General features: G+C 42.0%; 2 protein-coding genes across 2 annotated transcripts in view; one reads left to right on the forward strand and one right to left on the reverse strand.

Annotated features, from left to right (window-relative positions):
* Nucleotides 1-2,081, forward strand: part of slc44a1b (solute carrier family 44 member 1b) — a gene marked incomplete at both ends in the record, with an annotated part of 50,497 nt that extends 48,416 nt beyond the window's left edge. Inside the window, one exon of the mRNA XM_083651334.1 lies at nucleotides 2,058-2,081. Coding sequence (XP_083507460.1) covers nucleotides 2,058-2,081 — 24 coding nt within the window. The remainder of the gene's footprint in view (nucleotides 1-2,057) is intronic.
* A 5,303-nt stretch (nucleotides 2,082-7,384) lies between these two features.
* tbc1d2 (TBC1 domain family, member 2) overlaps nucleotides 7,385-20,040 on the reverse strand; it is a gene marked incomplete at its 5' end in the record, with an annotated part of 30,564 nt that continues 17,908 nt past the window's right edge. Inside the window, 8 exons of the mRNA XM_083651885.1 lie at nucleotides 7,385-11,660; nucleotides 13,625-13,746; nucleotides 14,111-14,296; nucleotides 14,913-15,033; nucleotides 16,670-16,857; nucleotides 18,237-18,437; nucleotides 18,824-18,935; nucleotides 19,580-19,752. Coding sequence (XP_083508011.1) covers nucleotides 11,456-11,660; nucleotides 13,625-13,746; nucleotides 14,111-14,296; nucleotides 14,913-15,033; nucleotides 16,670-16,857; nucleotides 18,237-18,437; nucleotides 18,824-18,935; nucleotides 19,580-19,752 — 1,308 coding nt within the window. The 3' untranslated portion in view covers nucleotides 7,385-11,455. The remainder of the gene's footprint in view (nucleotides 11,661-13,624; nucleotides 13,747-14,110; nucleotides 14,297-14,912; nucleotides 15,034-16,669; nucleotides 16,858-18,236; nucleotides 18,438-18,823; nucleotides 18,936-19,579; nucleotides 19,753-20,040) is intronic.

Raw genomic sequence — 20,040 nt, forward strand, 5'->3', positions numbered from 1 at the left:
CTACTGTACTGTTTACATCGACCACCTGTTTACATCTACTTTTAAAAGTTGAAACAACCCGCAAGGGTTTGTACAGTACGAGGGTTTTCTGTGTATCCTCCAGCTAGCTATTATTAGCTTGTTAAAGCGAAGACTGTTGAAACCATATTCAGATAGCTGCTATTAGCTTGTTAAAACTCAGCAAATTGGCTGCCAAGATGGACTAGCTAATATACAGCACAGCCAGATAGCCACCAACACATTTTAGCTATCTTGAAATCCATGCTCGGTAACGTTATTCCCAGAATCTGGTTTAGTAAAAGCCTTTTTTGAAGGAGATAGCCAAAGATATAGAGCGTTAGCTAACATTAGCCATGCTGGTGCTAACTAGCAATCCTATTGCTATTGATAGCACTTATTAACTAGCCACAACTCACTGCTGTTGAATGTAGCTTTGTCTCCCGTGTACAAAACCCGCGTCTAACACATCAATCAATTTTTTTATGTGACTCTTGTCATGGCTTGTTAGCAATCCAGCTAGCTAGCTGCAGCAGGCAGTACAGTCTGAGGCTGGCTAGCGTTATACGTCATGTTGAAAAGTACAAGATCGTTGCATTTTCAATGACATGCGACTCACAATGACAGGGAATAGCCGAACTGTCCGTTTGTTGCATTGACAGATATCAAATTCATATCAGATTTCTTTCCACATGAGGCCCAAAACGGATCTGGGAATATCCGATTCCATGTGCTTTTTTCCTCTTTACACGTTCATAATAGGCCTATATATCCGATCTGTGCCACGTGAGAAAAACATTTGAAAGTGAGTCACTTGTACCAGGCAGTCTAAATGCGGCCTAGATGTGATTTAATTGGATCAGATTTACACCTGGTGCTGAAGGGTAGTTTTACTATGTGTTTTTTCACCCTTTTCTTTTATGTTTCCCTTCCCTTTAAATTAAATCTTTCAACCAACAGTTCATGTTGACAGATGAGCAGATGAACCAAAGCAAGATAGAAGAGCTATTGTCTGTAAAATCAAACAAATAAAAGATAGATTTTACATTAAAAAAAAAGATGCCAAGAGTCGAATCTATTCACATTGAAGTCAGATTTAGCTTTCCTCACACGTCACTTGTAATATCGACTTTTAACAAATATGCCTCTATCTGACACCTGTTTGATTGCTAGGATTTTTGAGTGAAAGTTTATTTCCATTTCCATAGTATCTATGTGGATTGGAGACCCATCACATTTACACTTAAATGTTAATGTGAAATTATAGCTGCTTCTCCCACCAGAACTTTTTACTCTATTATAGTACTCTAGTTAACTACATCGTGCACCGCTTGGACTGTACATTCCTATTTAATAATGCCTATTTAACATTCCATTAAAAAAAAATGTGATTTTGTCTTTTAAATATCTTATTTTTATCTTCTGAATATTGATACGACCGCTACATTCTTACACTAAGACCAATTCCTCGTACTGTATGTAATATTTACATATTGTGGCAACAAAAGTGATTCTGATTCAAAATAATCTCTGACCCCCCCCAAGGAGGTGTTTCGTGTGGTTGGACCTTCAGTGCTTCTACAACTCGATTTAAGACGTTTTTGCTCTCTCTCAATCTAATCCGATCACCTTGGATGCATGTTATACCAGTGGAAGGAGGATCCATTCTAAGAGATAGTTTCACTTTACAGTAGTTCTACCATTTTGTAGCTGTCTTCTGAAGTATAGTGAGTGATGTAGCTTCAAACTTCAGATAAGTTTTAGACGTGAAGGGCAGACTCCGCGTCCTTAACCGGCTGTTCTGATGGATGTCAAGTTTCCTGGTTTCAAGAGAGATCGGACTAACCACCTGACTACCCATAACTACGGTACTCTCACTTTCATTTCCCTCGTAACCACTTCACTGCGCTCCATTTGTCATCATTCCTTTCTGGCTTTCAAAATTAATTTGACCTTTTTTGCCACCCTCCCCATCCACTCATCAACCAAAGACTTTTGAAAGATGAAGTATGAGCTGCTGTGAAAGGAGTAATGAGACCTGAATCACTTTGCTTTTCCAGGCTCCAGGAACAAGTTCAGCTTGACCAAAATCACCGAATGGGACTTTAAAAAAAAGAGACATTCCAAAATGTTTATTTTTACCAATGTGTAACATGTTTACTATGGTTTCACTCCAGGGAATACAATATTTTAATAAGAAACTGTAAAAAAAAATAACAATGTAATGAAGCACTTTATATTGAAGCGCTGCATATTTTAAAAAGGCTGATGCATTTTTCGTAGTGATGTCCTTTTTTATAAGACTAAAAACAACGATTGCCATCTAGTCGGAACACTGTACTAATAGGTCTTCGAGTCACTTTTCCGTTGTTAACGTTTTTTTTTTTTTTTGCATAGCAAGTTTCTTTTTGGTCGGGCGCCAACGGTGGCAAGGCGCCCGCTAATCACGTTGACGACAAAGCACTTAAACGTGTGTTTTTTTTTAATCAACCACTGAAAACCTAATCACGCTATAGACTCTCGTGTCGGATTCTGGATTTCGTCCTGCATCGACCAAGGAAGGAAGGAAGGAGCGCGCTCATGTCATCAGATGTTTTTACTAGAGTGAATGAGGACCGGGGTCTTTTTTGGAGCTTACTACTTCTCTGTACTGTAGGTGTGAACAACAAACTGACTCTCTGTATGGACTACCCCCCAGTTACATCACCGGGCCTCTGTAGGACACCTTACTGAATGTGTAGGCGGGGCTAAAGAGACAAAGTATGCCAACTCCCCCCCGACTCTTCTCAGCGACCCCATGTGGATATGAAAGAACCAGAGCTGTGTGACGGGTGGTGAGAGCAGCCATAAGTCTCCGCGTAGGAGTGATCGACCAGATTTCCATCTACCATTATTCCCCAGTCGACGCCCAGTCCTCAGACTTCCAAAGGGCTAAGAGAAGCAGCGGCGGATGGGGTTCGGACGTTTGGATGTTGTTTTTTTACCCCCCGTGAACTTGGTTCTACTTGCTTGTTTAGCCTGATGGACACCTGACCTGATTTATACTGAGTTGCCTCCCATCTTAACGTGAGACAGAACAGGAGTGTCACCGCTCCTTCACACTGCGAGCAATTCGGTCGATCGGGTCGCTCTTTTCGGACCGATTGTGGGCGGGGCCAGAAGCTCCGGCTGCAGCTGTGTAGCGTTCTGCAGCTACAAAGGCTCATTGATTTGCTGGTTTGGTATTACCTTGTACTTGGAAAATAAACGTTTCTGATTACCTTTCAGAACATTACATCATTTTTATGAGTCGTAGACGTAGCTAGCTGGCACGTGCTTATTAGGTAGCATGATATTAGTCAAAAGGAAAGGGAAAAAATGCCTACAGAGCTTACCGTCAACCCTGACGATGGATGCAACCATTCTCCAAGCATGGTTCTCGAGACGTTTATTCCTGTAGTCTTTCAAATAAAAGTTGTCGAGAACTGGGAAGCTTTGAATAGGTGCAATCAACTTCTCCATTTTGTGCTTGTTAGGCAGAATTATTGTTCACGAAAACAAAATCACATCGGTGTTGAATCAAATATGGACCGATAACCATGGAAATTTCAGGCATGGTTGCTTCCCTGGTGGATGATGGTTTGCTCGCAGTGTGAACACTCAGTCGGGAGTCTGTGGACCCTCTGTGGCGACGACTGACAGTTACAGTAGATCGGTCAGTTGACGTCTCCACAAGCCTGCGGCTGGTCGCAGTGAACCTTATATTCTAGATTATGATCTGCTTAACTTCAATATATATTGAACCCCTACAAAAAGTAGCATAATAGATCGCTTTGAAAACAACGATCAAACAAGCCCACTGTAAAAGAAACACGCAGAGATGCAAATTGATAAGTAAACTTTGCCAAACTTCCTGCCAGGTGGAGGCAGACCTGTGGAGATGACAGCTGTGTATAGACAGCCAGCAATAAAACAACCTGCATCATGTTAACAGCTACACAATGAGTCTTCCTACTTTTCCAAACAGACTATTCTGTCTTCACGAGGGTTCGACCATTAGAGGCTTATTGAAGCGCTATCTAAATGCAATCAATTCTTATTATCTTTTTTTTTTTTATCATTATTATTATTATTACTACTACTACTACTACTACTACTACTAATGGTAGGGAAACACTTAGGTCTTTAAATGAAGAGAATTATTTGACAATTAAGTTAATAAATAAAAATGTACAAAGAAAATCAAAAGTCACTGCAGGTTTTCCAGCCTGTTTTCTGTATCTGTGGTCAGAAGGAACCTCCATCACATCAGAGGTGATATCTGATATTTAATAGAAGACTGATATCGGTCTGATATATCGGTCTAACCCTGGTCTTCATGGCTGGTGAATACACAAGGCAACTGTTTGGGGAGCACTTCCGGCAACAGTCAACACTGTCAGCAACAGTCACAAATCTATTTCCTGGCAACTGTTTCTATGGGATGATGGAAACAATGCGGAGGCAATTCTTTGTGCACCATTGCCCTGCTAGTTGTCAAAAATGTTGCCTTGTTGATCACCGCCCTTCTGGTTCAGCACGTTTTGTTTGGGGATTTTAAGGCAACCCAGTCGGCAAAACATTGGCATTTTACTGTACGTGTCTGAAAAAGAGGGATATGTAGAATATCAACGTACAGTTTAAACAAAACGTCTGCAAAATAAGTTTGTAGAACGTGGCAGTTTACTATCTCAGCGTACATTTTAAACAAAACTACTATTGTCGATGTATCTTTGCGCAGTCTGTGGCCGGCCTGAGTTGAAATATATTTGTCATGGTGTCTTTGGGTCATTTATAAACAAAATTAATTCTGTTCTTTTTCTATAGTTTTTTATTTTGTACTGCTATTTTACATTGAAGTCACTGGCGAGTGGCTTGCGTTTCCCCCCTAAAAGGGGCGCGGCCTTGACGTTTTGCAAAGTATCCGCATGTGCCGGTCTGGTAAAACCTGGTATACCACAATGACGTGGACACGCCTCTAAGTGCACTAACAAAAATTTGCACAAAATATGGGCCATAGACTTTGGAAACGCTGTGTCCGTGGACGGAATTCAACACTGTCCTCGTGTATTTATGTCCTCCATCCACGCCGGCCACAATATCCTTCCTCGCCAACGCGCTCTTTCAATAGCAGACATATATTATGTATATAATGTTAATATTCATGTATCTAGAAACGTGATACCCAACGTATTATTCTGGTTCAGAAATGTTGATATTCTACATATCTCTGGATTGCCGAAACGTACAATCGCAACATTGTATTCTGGCGACTTTAACGAGAAATGTTTGAGTCTGAGGCTGGTGTGGTAGAAGAATAGAAGTGCTGTAAGCCTTAAAAAAAAAAGAGATTTGTGCTTCTAATGTCCAGAGCAGTGTTAGCATGGTGAGAGGTGAACAACTTGGTGTATTTTACCTTTGGTTTTGTTTGGATTCGACTGAGAAAATAATACATTTTGTTTCCATGTGGAAGTTTTGCTGTGAATGATATGAATTGCACATTGTGGTGTATGTTGTACGTTGGTTTTTTAGGAGGTTTTAAAACGTGTATTCGATCAGACTGGCTCGTTCTAGTGTCTTGTGTATTATGACATTGTGAAGTGTGGAGGACGGGTTAGTTTAATAGTTCCAGACGGCTGTGACTGTTCACATAACCCTTTTCAGAACAAACCCCATCCTTCACTTCAAAACATTTGATATCTAGGGGGAGTGACGCCCAGGCCAGTGGTTCTCAAAGTGGGGGTCCGGGGACCCCCAAGGGTACTTGAGGAGGTTCCAGGGGGTCCCCAGCAAAAAGGGGGATTGTTTATTTTCACTAGAATTCCATCCATAAATAACACAATGACAGAATGTGTGACTATTTTCGTCATGGGTTTCATACAATTTCTGTAATCAACACCTAAGAGCACAAAATCTTATCAGATGGGGGACCCTGGGACCAAATTTGTCAAATGGGGGTCGGTGGTCCAATTTGAGGTTAGGGGTGCTTTGCATGAAAACGTTTGAGAACCACAGGCCAAGGGTAATCTGAAAGCAGATCATTAAAACACAAAGACACTTAAACAAAATGGTAATGCAGGTCTGCGGTTGAAAGCATAACGTTTTTATAGACTGGATCCTGCATATTTTACAGCTACTGAGAACGAAAAAGTTCAGATAATCATATTTTGCCAAAATTGTCATGTAACATTTTGGAATAGATCTAGGTAGCATTCTCTCCGGGAAAACACGAGACCGCACACTAAGATTTAGCTTAATATTAAGAGCATGTACGTAAATGAGCGAACAGGTTACGTTGCTACAGGAGTCTCAATGCGCAAAGCATGTTACGAATTGCACTACTAAGATGGTATTCATTTCAACACTGAGATCAATTTAAAAAGTAGTTGTAAAGTATTTCTAGTTGAAAATGTCTTTAGCTCAAGTCAGTTATAACATAGAGATGTTTATTAAATGTTAAGTGGAGAGAACAGACCCCTCTGGAAAAAGAATAAGCCTCACTATAAGAGCAGTCAATGCAATTTCTAGCTAAAGGCATACAGGATAACTTACTCAAATGCATATTATTATACAAACTTTATTTTATTTTTTACTTTAATGGTGTGCATCCATTACAGAACTGTGTGTCTGCTGTTGCCGGGCATAAAAACCCGGTGACCACAGCAACAGAGGGAGGAGCTTCATTCCAAAATGAGATGTTCACCGTTCTCCTCTAACAGAATGACTGTTGGCATTGAACTGAATCGGATCACATGTTCGTATCAAAGCCATGAGCCTTTAAAGGGACACTCCACACAAAAAAACAATGCTGATTTATTTTGCACATTTTTCGGTGGAGTGTCCCTTTATTCCCTGACAAACTCTGGTCAGGCCAAATCTGGACATACACCTTTAAATGTGGTTTCCAGTCTTTTAGTGCATATTTTCTGTAGTTGAAATGTACTGTAGGCTACTAAATCAGAGATCATCTCATGCCTGCTAACTGAAACGCTACTGTAGATTCTCCCTGCTGTCCAAATTAAATTCAACAGCAGCAGAGAAAGCTGGACTTACTTTACCAATGTTAGATCTTTTCCTCCCTTGTCCCTGTGGTTTCCTGAGGCCGCCTTACTGACGTCACTGCACAGGATTCCTGGGTAATGAAGTTCAGACAGTTTTCACATATTGTAGGTACTTGCTGCCACCAACATGTAAAGTTGCCCATTGCAGCAGGTAAACACTTTACAAGCTAAATATGAATTATGCCTGGAGAGACTGGAAACCACATCCAAGAGTGTGCACCTGGATTTAGATGCTGTTCTGCTCTCTCCCCTCCCTCTCTCTCTCACGAACACACGCACACTGACACTTGAATTTCAGGTATCAAATTATTTTTATTCACAAAATGGATGGACATCATTTTGGAGTGAAAGCCTCCACTTCTCTGCTGGCCTTGTGCCTGCTGACCACCAACCATGTTGGTCTGTTTGCCAAATCCATCCAGCCTTTGCGGCACGCACATTTTCAAAATGCAGGGTGGCAGGGCGATAACCCACGCTACTCTCCCTCTGATTGGATTGGGTTTAAGCACGAGGAGTGATGAATGGTTAGGGTTAGGGTCAAGTAACAGGGTAAGCCAATCAGAGGGAGAGTAGGGCTGGGTCACCCCCTGCATTTTGAAAAATTGCCGCCAGCACACACAGAAGCTTCATGTCAATGCTGTTGCGCTAACTGGTGGGACATGGGTGACTTGCAAGTGTGTTCCTTTGTCATTTGTTTTGTTTTCCAGTGGCTGTTACTGGGTTGTAAAGAAGGTAGGACTGTAGCTCTGCAAACTGCTACGGCCTGGTCCTGCATTGAAGTGGTGTCGGACTTAGGTCCTGAACGGGCTTCTGACCAGCAAGTGCCACATGACCACCTCGTCAAGTCAGGTGATCAAGTCACCATGCAGGACAAATTGGCCGAGTTGTAGCATAATGGCTCTTTCGGGTTGTATGGTAACGTAATAGATTTAATACAATAAAGCTGAAAATGAACCAAAAAAAGTACAAATTTAAAAGACATTGATATTCTTTGATAACTATACAGTAGTGCTGCAGCATTCAGTTTATTGTATTTACATTCATGATCCCCTCAAATAGCTGAACATTGCTTGCTAGCTATGATCTTGCTAGCTCGAGTGCTATCGTTAGTCTAGAGAAGGCTGGCAGTTGAGGAAACATTCTCCAATTTCCGGACCATAAAAGCAAGCACATGAACGCAAACCGGGATTGTTGTGACATATTCTCGACTCTGAAAACGATACGACTCCCGACATCAGTTGAATGCAGGGCGATCGAGGCCTGACTTCTCTTCCATCGGCCCTGATTAGAGTGAAGGGCTGTCATGGAGGATGACAGACGAACGCATGTCCACGTCTTTCCTGCTCTTCTCACAGCGCGTCATCTTCGTAGGGTGTGAATATTCTGCCGTTAGTTTCACAGGACTAAAAACACGGACTTAACCGAGCTTTTACTCAGCGACAAAGCCGCCGTTTGTCTTTATTCCTCTTTGCTCTCGGAAACTGCGCGTTCACTCTCGTCACAAAGGGAATGGCTAAATAGCAAAAAGTTACTGTTAAGAATAGGCCAATCAGTTTAACTGTCAGGTGTAACACTAGCTTTTAGTTTTTCTCTGCAGTAAGAAGTTGTGTGTAACATTGGACTTTTTTTTTGTTCTTGGTTGATTTTTTATATTTATCATTTCTTATGTATATTTGTTTTTTAAAAAAGACAATAAAACAGAAAATTTGAACTTATGCTGGAGATCTTCTGATTATCTTCCTTGTATTGTACTGTTTGGTTGATTTCATGTCTCTACTCAACAAAGAAGAAAACCCAATACACATAATTCACACATATACCTGTACATTATTTTACAGAATATAAAATCAAAACATCAGTAAAAAGACATTTGAAATAAAATGTCATTAAAGCTGCAGTAGGCAGTTTTAAACATCAATGGGATGTTAACCATAGCAGCAAGTAGAACCCACATTACCCTTGTTTGTGTAGGCTACTGCTGATTGGCTATGTTCTAGCTAACACTGATTGGTTGTTTTGTCAGACCTACAACCAAAATTATAATGGACTAATATTGCCTACTGCAGCTTTAATACAAAATATTGACCATTTAGTGTTGGCTACGACGACTTAGTGTCATCAGCATTTGAAGTAGATACGTTAGCTTTAGCATTTGTGATGAATTAAGGCAGTGTGCATATAATTGTATTTACATATTCACACCCTTTCCTATAAGAAACCAAAAACCAAACCTTTAGTCACTAGAGGTTTGGTTGGTGGTTTATTATAGTATGAACCAGAACCACTACTAGTCTAGTGCAAGGGTTCCCAAACTTTTCAGCCACCGACCCTCAAACAAACGTTTGTGTGCACATGAGAACTTTGTAAACAATATCTAACAATTATGGTTCAAATGTGCTCTTTTTCAAATAGTTTTTCAATTGTATTTCACACATTCTGTAGTTCACATATTATTTAGGCCAATTTAACACATTCTGGCACTTCGCGACCCACCCAGTGGTGTCCCGCGCCCACTTTGGGAACCACTAGGCTCCAGTGGTTCTGGTTCATACTGTAAGCCACTAGTGTTATTCGTATTCAGGGAGACTTTGACATTTTGAATTTCTGTCAGTTATTTTTGTTTGGGTTCTTAACTGGCAAAACTGTACTTGCCAAAGGCATGCTAGCATTACTTTCTCAAACCATTGTTAGTTAGAAGAAGCTAGGTCATTAGCTTGCAGGTAGTGGTACCTATTATTGACTGAATGCAAAGAGTTATTTTCAGTATTGTGAAAGGTTAAATTAAACTTTCTTCACCTCTGTAAAAACATTGGATGGGGGGTGTATCCAAGCTTAGCTCAGAGCTAGTAGTACCTATTGATTTAAATGAGGAATGCTAACAAAGCTATTTTAACAGGAAGGGGTCAAATTCAACTTTTTCCCCATTAAGGTGAAACATATTTAGTGATGAAAGAAAAAAATCCCAAATGACAAGATATTGTTGTAACAAAACCACATTAACCCAGTTACACTTGTTTTGATCCTTTTTTGTGTGTGCTAAATTCAAACTGTACATTAACATTTGATCAGAGTAGTCAGATTAAGATTGGTGATCATAGTATGAGACAAAAAAGGCAAGAAGATGAAGTGATATTGATTTGATACAGGTCGTTACTATGAAGAGCAGTGTTCTGCAATATTAGATTCATTAATTAATTTCAGTTGTTCAGCTAACAGTCTTATCTAAACACACATTGAGGGAGCAGGTCAGTATCTTGCTGAAAGACAAATGGAACAAAAATGATTCAAATCAGAAAACGAAGAAAAATCAGAAAACTAACCATGTGCAATAAGTAGAACGCTGTGTAATATAGCATTAGTCAAAACAATAAAGGCATGCATACATCAATTATATGCAAAAGTCATTATTTTGATCACACAATAGTTCTTAGAGTCCATGCAAATTGAGTACTCAATCCACCAAAACTTTACAAACTCCCTTCAATGCACAAAAATGCTTGAAGGGAAACTTTGTGCAAAGAGTTTGTCCAGTCATACTTTAGCTGCCAGGCAGACGCAGTGTCATCGCCAGCTCAGGCAGCGAGGAGGAGAGCTTTCATCCTCCAATGTGAGATCAGATCAGACAAGGATCCAATTATAAAGAGACTTCGGGGGGAGCGGCGGTGCCGGCCCGATGATGAAGGGCACAGTGGACGTTTCAAGGGCTTGTTTACAACAAGACCAAATCCATACAGTCTGCGCTCAGCTCAAGTTACTGAGGCACAACAAAGATGCGTGAACTGCCGCCGTCAAAACACGATCCCAGTCAATCTGGACCAGAGGGTACCAAATATTGGAACCACCTGGCTTCTGCATGGAAATGATGGAAATGCAGGAGAGGAGAAAGGTTAGAGAAGAAAGTCTGACTTAAGGATGGGTATCGATATTAGGAGGGTCCTCCTAGTGTTCGGGTATTGACATTAAGGTAGGTTTGTTGGTGGCTGTTCGTGCCAGACTCCCAGGCGATTGGTAGGCAGAGATCTAGCCGAGACTAGTCCCTCGCCCTCTCTCCCTCCCTTTTCTATCTACTGTCCTATATAATAAAATGGGGGGGGGGGGTAGTGTGGTGAACTCAGTTGTCGACCTTGTTTACCGTTTCCAGTATTCAAGTGTAGGATGTGTTCGCTGGTTCAAATCCCCAGATCCGCTGTGGAAAATGTGGGTGGGGAAAGAGGAGAGCTAAAGTACCTGTTGAGCTGCGCTGCCTTGAGCAAGGCACTTCACCCACCACTGCTCAGTATGAGTGTGTGTCCCGTGTATGAATGTAAAGCAGTTGCTGTGCGCCGACGAGTCCACTTCCACTGGATAAATAAAAGCTTAAAAATAAAAATAAAAAACCGTCACAGGTCTTCGTCGTCCTCGCTGACCATCGTGTCCAGCAAAGCTCCGTCTTTGTGCTCGGCTCTCTCCGTCTCAAACTCCCTCTGCTGCTCCTCCAGCTCACACAGCTCCCCCTGCAGGCGCTCCAGGTGAAGTGCACGCCGGTTCTTCAGCAGCCGGCCGGGAAACGGGTTCATGTCATTAAAGGCGATGCTGGTCAGCTTCCTGTAGGAGGAGCAGAGAACAATGGGTAACACAGTTTCCCAAAAGGTACCCGTATAAATACACACGTCCTCCTTTAAATAAAAGGGAGCAAGTGGGCAAGCAATCTGTTTCAATTGTTGTCTCACTGATGATGTCATAATGTCCATGGCATCATCAGTGACATCATTATTGACCAAAATCATTGTATTCCAGTAAGTTAAATCTAGGCTAATACATCCAGAGTGGAGGGAGGGGCTTAAATGTGGATTAACACCTCCAGTGTGGAGGGAGGGGCTTAAATGTGGGTTAACACCTCCAGACTGGAGGGAGGGGCTTAACTGTGGGTTAACACCTCCAGACTGGAGGGAGGGGCTTAAATGTGGGTTAACACCTTAACACCTCCAGAGTGGAGGGAGGGGGACCCGCTGGTCGCCCGGATGCCAGGCCAGGCAGAGAGGATGCTCGGTAGTCAGGGTCGCCGGCTTCAGCCTCAATAAAGAAGTGTGTTTACTTGAATCTCTTTCATTTTACTTTGACCTTTAGTTTTACTGCTTAATTTTTGAGGCAGGTAATCCCCCCTTTTTTTCAAGATTTTTTGGGGGCATTTCTGCCTTCATTAGAGAGTTGAAAGTGGCCTCCTTATATATTTGTTTTCATCCATGGACTTGTTATGCGCTTACTGGTACTGCTGTAATCTGCTCTGAAGTACCTTTTAGCTGGAACTGTACTCCATCACCTGAATTTTGTATGCTCTATTATTTATTTTATTAAATATTGTTATATTATTTAGGTAGGTGTATGTGTCCTTGCTGGAGACAAAACTGAAGGGAAAACGCCACAAGAACAAGGAATAACTTAAGACAGTTGCAGTAGAGGCCTGGCAGAGCATCACCAGGGACGAAACCCAGCGTCTGGTGAAGTCAGACTTCAGGCTGTCGCTGACTGCAAAGGATTTGCAAACAAGTATTAAAAGTGACAATTTAATTTGTGATTACCGTATGTTAGTTTGTCCAATTACTTTTGGTCCCTTAAAAAAGGGGGGGGGGAGGGGGCACATAATTTGTTTTGTTATTCCTACCAGATTTTGATGTAAATAGCCTCAAATTAAAGCTGACAGTCTGCACTCAAAGCACATCTTGATTCTTTAATTTAAAGTCCATTGTGTTGATGTACAGAGCCGAAATGATGAAAATGGTGTCAATGTCCAAATATTTATGGACTGTCACCTGACAGTATACTGTATGAAGCCAGCAATACTCATATACTGTACACAAAATAAAATAATTCATATACATTCAGTTGTACAAAACTGAATATGTTGAATAGTAGGCCATCAGATTTATTTTACTGCCTTACTGTTAGAGAACACTCAGTTTGGCCTTTTTGGAAAAGACACAACTAAACTCCCACTTCTTATTTTACTATTAAAAACTAACCCTGGGAAAGACTAGCCTGGGTAAACACAGCCCCCACGTGACCTGCTCACAGACCTCTGGTTCTCAGTCACTAGGTGACATAGTGACTGAGAACTCTGAGAGCAGGTCACGTGGGGGCTGGGTTTACCCAGGCTAGGGAAAGACCAGATGACCCTGAGTAACTCCAGGTAACATCTGGTCAGAGCTCAACAATATGAACTTTCCTGAAATTTCCAAATTGCAGAGGCTGCAGTTAAGTGTTTTAGTAATCTTTGGTCCATGAATCAAGTACACTATTGGTGAAAACCTTTCATCAGACTCAAACACAAACACTTTTTAAATGATGTTTAAGTTAAACAAACTAAAATGAACAAAAGGAAAACTTGTGATGATGAATCTCAATTTTAATCACAATTGTAATATTCTGTAAAATCACTTTTTTGTGTGTGAATATGTTTCAGCCCTACCCCAGGTGACCCTGGGTCAAACTAGGTATCTAACCACAGGTGAAAACAGGTTAACAGCTGTGGGGCTCTGGGTAAAACTAGGTGACTCCGGGTCACTCCTCACCTGCCATCAGAGATGGTCTTGGTGAAGAAGCGAAGGTACTGGTAGATCTCCACATTGTCGTGGATCTTCAGGATGTCGTCCTCTTTGTATTTGAAGAGAGCCAGAGCGTAACGGAAAATCACCTGAAACACACAGAGACAGGTTTATCCTCCTGAATTACATTAAAGGAACAGTTCACCCAAAATTGAAAATTCTGTCATCATCTAATCCCCCTCATGCCAGTTGAAACACAGGTGAAGTTTGTCCATATAACACAGGGAGGTTGCCAGCACAACTCCAGAGGAAATCAGTCACCGTTGACTTCAGTTATACGGTACCGAAGTCACTGGTGGCGCAGTGGTAGCACTGTCATCTCACAGCAAGAAGGTCCTGGGTTTCGATCCCCGCATGGGTCGCTATTGGTACTTGGGGTACTCTATGGCTCCCCATGCCTTCTGAAACAGGGACGACATGTTTCAGGTATTTGGTGGATTTGTGTCTCGGTACCTTGGTGCCCTCGTACAAGAAGGTGTCCCACAGCCGCAGCAGGATATCGCCGGGCAGACTCTCCACGAAAACCACCAGGAACCAGTTGAAGGTGATGAGGGAAACGTCGATGCTGTGCTCCTCGAAGTGCACCGCTAGCCTGGGCAGCTTCTCCGCCATGAACTCCTTCAGCACCCGCTGGTCCGCCTGTAGCGCGGGGAGTCAGAGAGGAAACCCGTTTAAATCATTCAAACAAACGGTTTATAGGATTTAAAAAAAAAACGTTTTGTCCATTATGAAGGAAATAAATAAACGATTTGCCCGGGGCGCACCAGGCTCCAGAGACATCCTGCTGTTCAAACATCTGGCTGCCAAATCGCTCTCGTCTTCTGTGATGATTCAATATTAAATGAAATGAAACAAAGTTTGGTCTGTGTGAGAAACTTTGATGAGATGCAGCTCCTCTCAGGAGACACATGATGAAGATGAAACGCACAGAATAATTCACTCATGACAGCGTTCATCAAATCATCGTTAACTCAGATCCAGAGAGCAGGAGATTTCCCTCTGAGCAGCGTCACAAGAGCTGATAGGAAATCAATGATGCTGCATTCATGTCATAAGGGGAAAAAACGGCAATTGTGGGCTTCCTGCTGGAATACTATTCAACTCAGCTGTCAGATGGTAAAATACTACTTGGGAACTCAGGGGTTGGTGATTCTTTTGCCCACACATACGGGCATTTAATTGGGGGCAGTGCTAAATCTGCCAGGCTCTTGGAGGTGCAATTTCCACATTGAGATACGGCTGGGCATATACGTACCTGAGAGGCGACCAGGTTCTTGGTGTAGTAGTCCTGTGGCATGATGGCCTCCACCACGGTTACCAGGCACCAGAAGGCGTCCTCTTCACTCTTCAGGATGAGGAGGGCGATGGCTGCCACCCTGATGAGAGGGAGAGAGGGAGACGCTCACACCTACGACAGCTGTAAACACAACTACACTACCGGGGGAAAGTTTGGACACACACATTTCTCTTTATTTACAGTATTTGACTATTGTCCACATTTTAGAATAATAGTAAAGAGATAAAACTATTAAATAAACACAAAGGGAATTTTGCAGCGACCAAAAAAGTGTTAAACAAATACAAAACTAGCTTATATTTTAATTATTTTCCTTGATGGAAAGGTAAAGCCTTTGGAAAGAAACTCATACATAGGATCGAGTTCACTATTTATATTTGTCAAAGAAACGAATGGCAAAGCATTTAAGCAGAAACCTTTAGATTAAAATGGCTTTAAGAGAATGAGGAACACAGAACATTCAGTCAGGAATCCAGTCTGGTCACTGGTGTATCTAGAGCTGGACGATATTGACAAAATCAAATCTCACTATATTTTAGAGTGAATAATCAATAGTGTGATGATATTTTGGCGATGAGTAGCCTATTCGTGCTTTTCATCATTTTTAAAGATCAGTAATGATCATTAGTAATCAGTAATAAGTAATCTGGATATGATGGGCAGGTGAAGCCAATCGTTCATTTCACAATCCTAGTAAACAATATAGTCTCATATCACAATATCAATATTACACAATATATCGCCACACCCTATAACACATTGAAATAGTTCTGAGTAACTTGGGTGTCTGTGTTTCCACTGCAATGCCAGTATCCAAAACAATGACAAACTATATTTTTTGCTTGAATTTAGAGTGTTTTTCTGGATGAGAATAGACAATAGAGAGCCAAAGTGAAAGTCACTTCCTGCTTCAGCACTGTACCAGAGATTTTCATCCGCCATTTATTTTCCCATAGACATTTCGTAAAATGCTTCATAAAACAGGAGAGACCACATCAATAAATACAATATTTTTTCGATGTTTTTTTTACGTTTTGGTCTGAGTGAAATGTTCTATGGGCTATCCCCATTCCAAATATATCTGAACCGTTTGGTTTGAACAAGTAAAACTATTTCTATAAGCATTTTACGAAATGTCCTATGGGAAAATACTGTAAATGGCGGGTGAAAATCTCTGGTACAGTGCTGGAGCAGGAAGTGACGTTCACTTTGGCTCTCTATAAAACTTTTAAGAAAGAAGAGGGCGGAGCATTCGGTCGTGTCGTAGCGTGAATGCTTCTGTACTGAAGTTTATGTTATCTTCATACTTGTGAATGGGCCTTTAGACTGCAGCACACGTCACCCCTGTTAAAACACAGACAGCTGGTTCAGTTTCCAGCATTGCCCTCTAGGTGGTGCTGTAGCAGCAGAGGTAGCCAGGCCTCAGCTGCTGTACCTACTGTGCTAAATTATGTCAAAAGGATTAAAGCTAAAGTAGGATCCTGAATCAGCAAAAAATAACACTTGACCTTATTCCAGTTTACTAATTTATGTAATAATTTGTGGGGAATTATCTTAAGTGCACGATATTATTCTGTAATTACTTAATGAAAATGTCCCTACTACTTAAAGAAGTTAAGCGAGGATTTTCAAAGAAGCTTACAAATTTGGAACATGATTTTGAGATCTACTGCATGTATGTTTAGTACGTATGTACAATACTGTATGTAGTGTACCTGTTGAGTCCCTGGCAGTAGCCAATGGCGTGGTTATGCCAGGAGAAGGCCAGTAAGATGCGTCGGAGTTGCTGGAGGGCGGGACTTGAGGGCGAGGAGAAGTGCTGATTGGTGGTCAGGGTGCGGTGCAGGTCCAGCTGGATCTGTCTGGATGCTGGGTGAGGCGACGTGCGACTCTTCTCACACAGCTGAAGCAGCAGTGCAGACAGGGTTACAAGTTTAATGTGATTTATTTACCTTATTTAATTGTTAAATACTAGACTTAGATTCCATGTAAGTAGGCTACTATAAATAAGGCATCGGTTGATCACTGTGTCCGTTTGACGATTGTCATTTAATATTTGTTATTAAGTGGATCACTGTTGTTGCACCTTACAGTCCCAGTTTACGCAGCCAGGAACTCATTTTCAGACATAGCTGCTCCTTAGAGAGAGAAACCAACAGATCATGGTGCTATTATATTTATATACGTTTTTAGAGAATGCCAAGATCTAAAGATACAGGTTTAGTGAGACTGTGGGCTCATTACAGGCAAGAAAAAAACATATTACCATTACCATATACCATTTTGAATGATTTCAACAATAGAGAGGCGAAGTGACCGCCTACTTCCTGCTTCAGCACTGTACCAGAGATTTTCATCCGCCATTTATTTTCCCATAGACATTTCGTAAAATGCTCATAAAAAGAGTTTTACTTCGTCAAATCAAATGGTTCAGCTATATTTAGAATCGGGAGAGACCATAGAACATTTCACTCGGACCAAAACTTTAAAAAATTACATCGAAAAAATATTTTCTTTAAATCCGCTATTTCTTTACGTTTTGGTCTGAGTGAAATGTTATGCGATCTCTCCTGTTTCTAAATATATCTGAGCCGTTTGGTTTGAACCAGTGAAGCTATTTTTATAAGCATTTTACAAAATGTCTATGGGAAAATAAATGACGGATGAAAATCTCTGGTACAGTGCTGAAGCAGGAAGTTGGCGGTCACTTTGCCTCTCAATGGAATTGAAATGCCTGTATAGGCAACGACAATAATGCGGCATTGGCTAGAGATGCAATTGTAAATAGTACACAAATCTAAATTTCTGCCATTTGCTCTCTATATTCCTAAGATATGGTTTAGGTCAGATATGCTCCTCATAGCCTTCAGTGCTTGCTCAGCCCGCAGTTAAATAGCAGCTGGTGCCGTGCCAGCCAATCATGTGATTGGTGACCATGGTTTAAATTCTGCTCAGGTTCCTTCTATCTTAAAATGGGAACATGGAAGATCCAAACTGCATCCAATTTTGACAGATCAATACGCCACCTGCAGACAAGCAGTAAGGGCCCTGACCCCACACTAAAGTTCTCAACAGGCCTGAAAATTCAAACCCAACCCGACCCTAGTCAGTTGAAACCCGACCCGACCAATTAGCATAAATTGTCAGGCTCTCAGACTGAAACTGAGAACTCTACCCACCTCTGAGCAGCCTACAGAGCAGACTCCTGTCCCTGCATGGTGCTGCTCACCTGCTCGTAGCACTACTAGGTGGCGCCCCCTGATGGAGCAGGTCCTGGCTCACCTGCTCGTAGCGCTGCGGATGGCGCTCTCTGATGGAGCGGGTCCTGGCTCGTACCACCCAGCGCCACACCCGCGGCCGGTACTCCTGCGGCACGCCGGCGCGGAGCAGGCTCTTCAGCTCCGGCGAGGGGCAGAGGTTGTCGTCCGAGCGGCCGGCGAGGTATTGAGCCCAGCGGCCCAGCAGGGGGTGGTCTCCTGCCTCCTGCAGTGACAGCAACAAAGATACCAACACGTTAGCTTCGAAATACAATGATCATACTATGTTTTATCTGATGACACTCGATGCTAATACCAATATTGTCTGCAATACTCTTTTCTCCCGTCTCAGCCAATCAGCCTTGTCCCGTGTTTCTACCGACTTGCCTCTACTGTATAGCTGTAATTTATCTTTTTGTATATTGCCCTATATGCATTATATATGTACAGTATATGTATGTATTGCTTATTATTTGTTTTTCTGTATTGTGTGAAGCACTTTGTAACTCTGTTTAAAAAGGTGCTTGCTTTAGTTACTTATGAATTAAAAGTACCTAACATCCTTCCTACTTTGTTGGTGGAGACTAAAGTGGAAAGCCAGACATGGCACACCTGATGCAGCAGGTTATGGGAGCGGATCTCCAGGGCCTGGATCTTGGCCAGCAGCTTCATGTCCTCCACCTCGTAGTCCGGGAGGATCTTAAAGCCGTACTCATCATGATCCCTGAGGACAGAACAGGAAAACGTCCATGATTGGAATTTGGAAACCCTCATTAGTGTTTTGCTTGCACCTGTGTTTATCCTGCCTTTTTGGCACAAAATGGCCCCCGTGAAAAGGGTCTATTGTGTGGATGTCCATCAGGTGCACACATTAATGCTATAGCCAGCACATCATCGGCTGCAACCAGCAGCACACCGAAGTTTAGGTAGGGAAAAACTGTGGGGATGGGTATATAAAACATACAGCGAAACACAATGCAAACTAATGCAAAACACAAAATAGTAAAACTTACTTCAAAATACGATACCTTACCCTCCCACCTTACTCAAAGTAAAGTCTAAATGCCCACCCCCCTTCTTCACCCCACCCCACCTAAATATTGAACGGTCCCTAACTGGGATACAGCATGCTAAAGTACAGGTCCTAACTGGGATACAACATGCTAAAGTACAGGTGTGGCCCTTCACCACAGGCCCTACCTGACTGGGATACAGCATGCTAAAGTACAGGTGTGGCCCTTCACCACAGGCCGTACCTGACTGGGATACAACATGCTAAAGTACAGGTGTGGCCCTTCACCACAGGCCGTACCTGACTGGGATACAGCATGCTAAAGTACAGGTGTGGCCCTTCACCACAGGCCGTACCTGACTGGGATGAGTTTGATGGCGCTCTTCAGTTCTCCTCTCAGCGCGTCCTCCACCAGCTTCTTGACGACGTGCCGCTGGCCCGAGTCCAGAGCTTTATTCTCCTGCAGCTTGTGCAGAACGCCCAGGTAGCGGCTCTCCATCTGGCAGTTACTGGCCTCCAGGTAGGCACACTGCGGCCAATCAGAGGACAGGACAGGAGAACATATTTAGTTGGAGAGGAAAAAAAACAAAGATTATTTTAGATTTGTTATTCAATGTAAAATATATATATATAAGTTATGGGGATATTTAACTATTTTCCCGAACAGTTGTGCATGTAAACAGTATTTAAAAAAAAATTATATAACGCAATTCTGCTATATTCTCATTCTATATACTATTTTCATTTACTGAATTGGTGGTAAATGAGTAAATATTGACAGAGATCAATACATTTTGATCTAAGCTGGCCTTGCCTT

The sequence above is a fragment of the Poromitra crassiceps genome (assembly GCF_964638095.1).
Source record: "Poromitra crassiceps genome assembly, chromosome: 15".
Classification (NCBI taxonomy): domain Eukaryota; kingdom Metazoa; phylum Chordata; class Actinopteri; order Beryciformes; family Melamphaidae; genus Poromitra; species Poromitra crassiceps.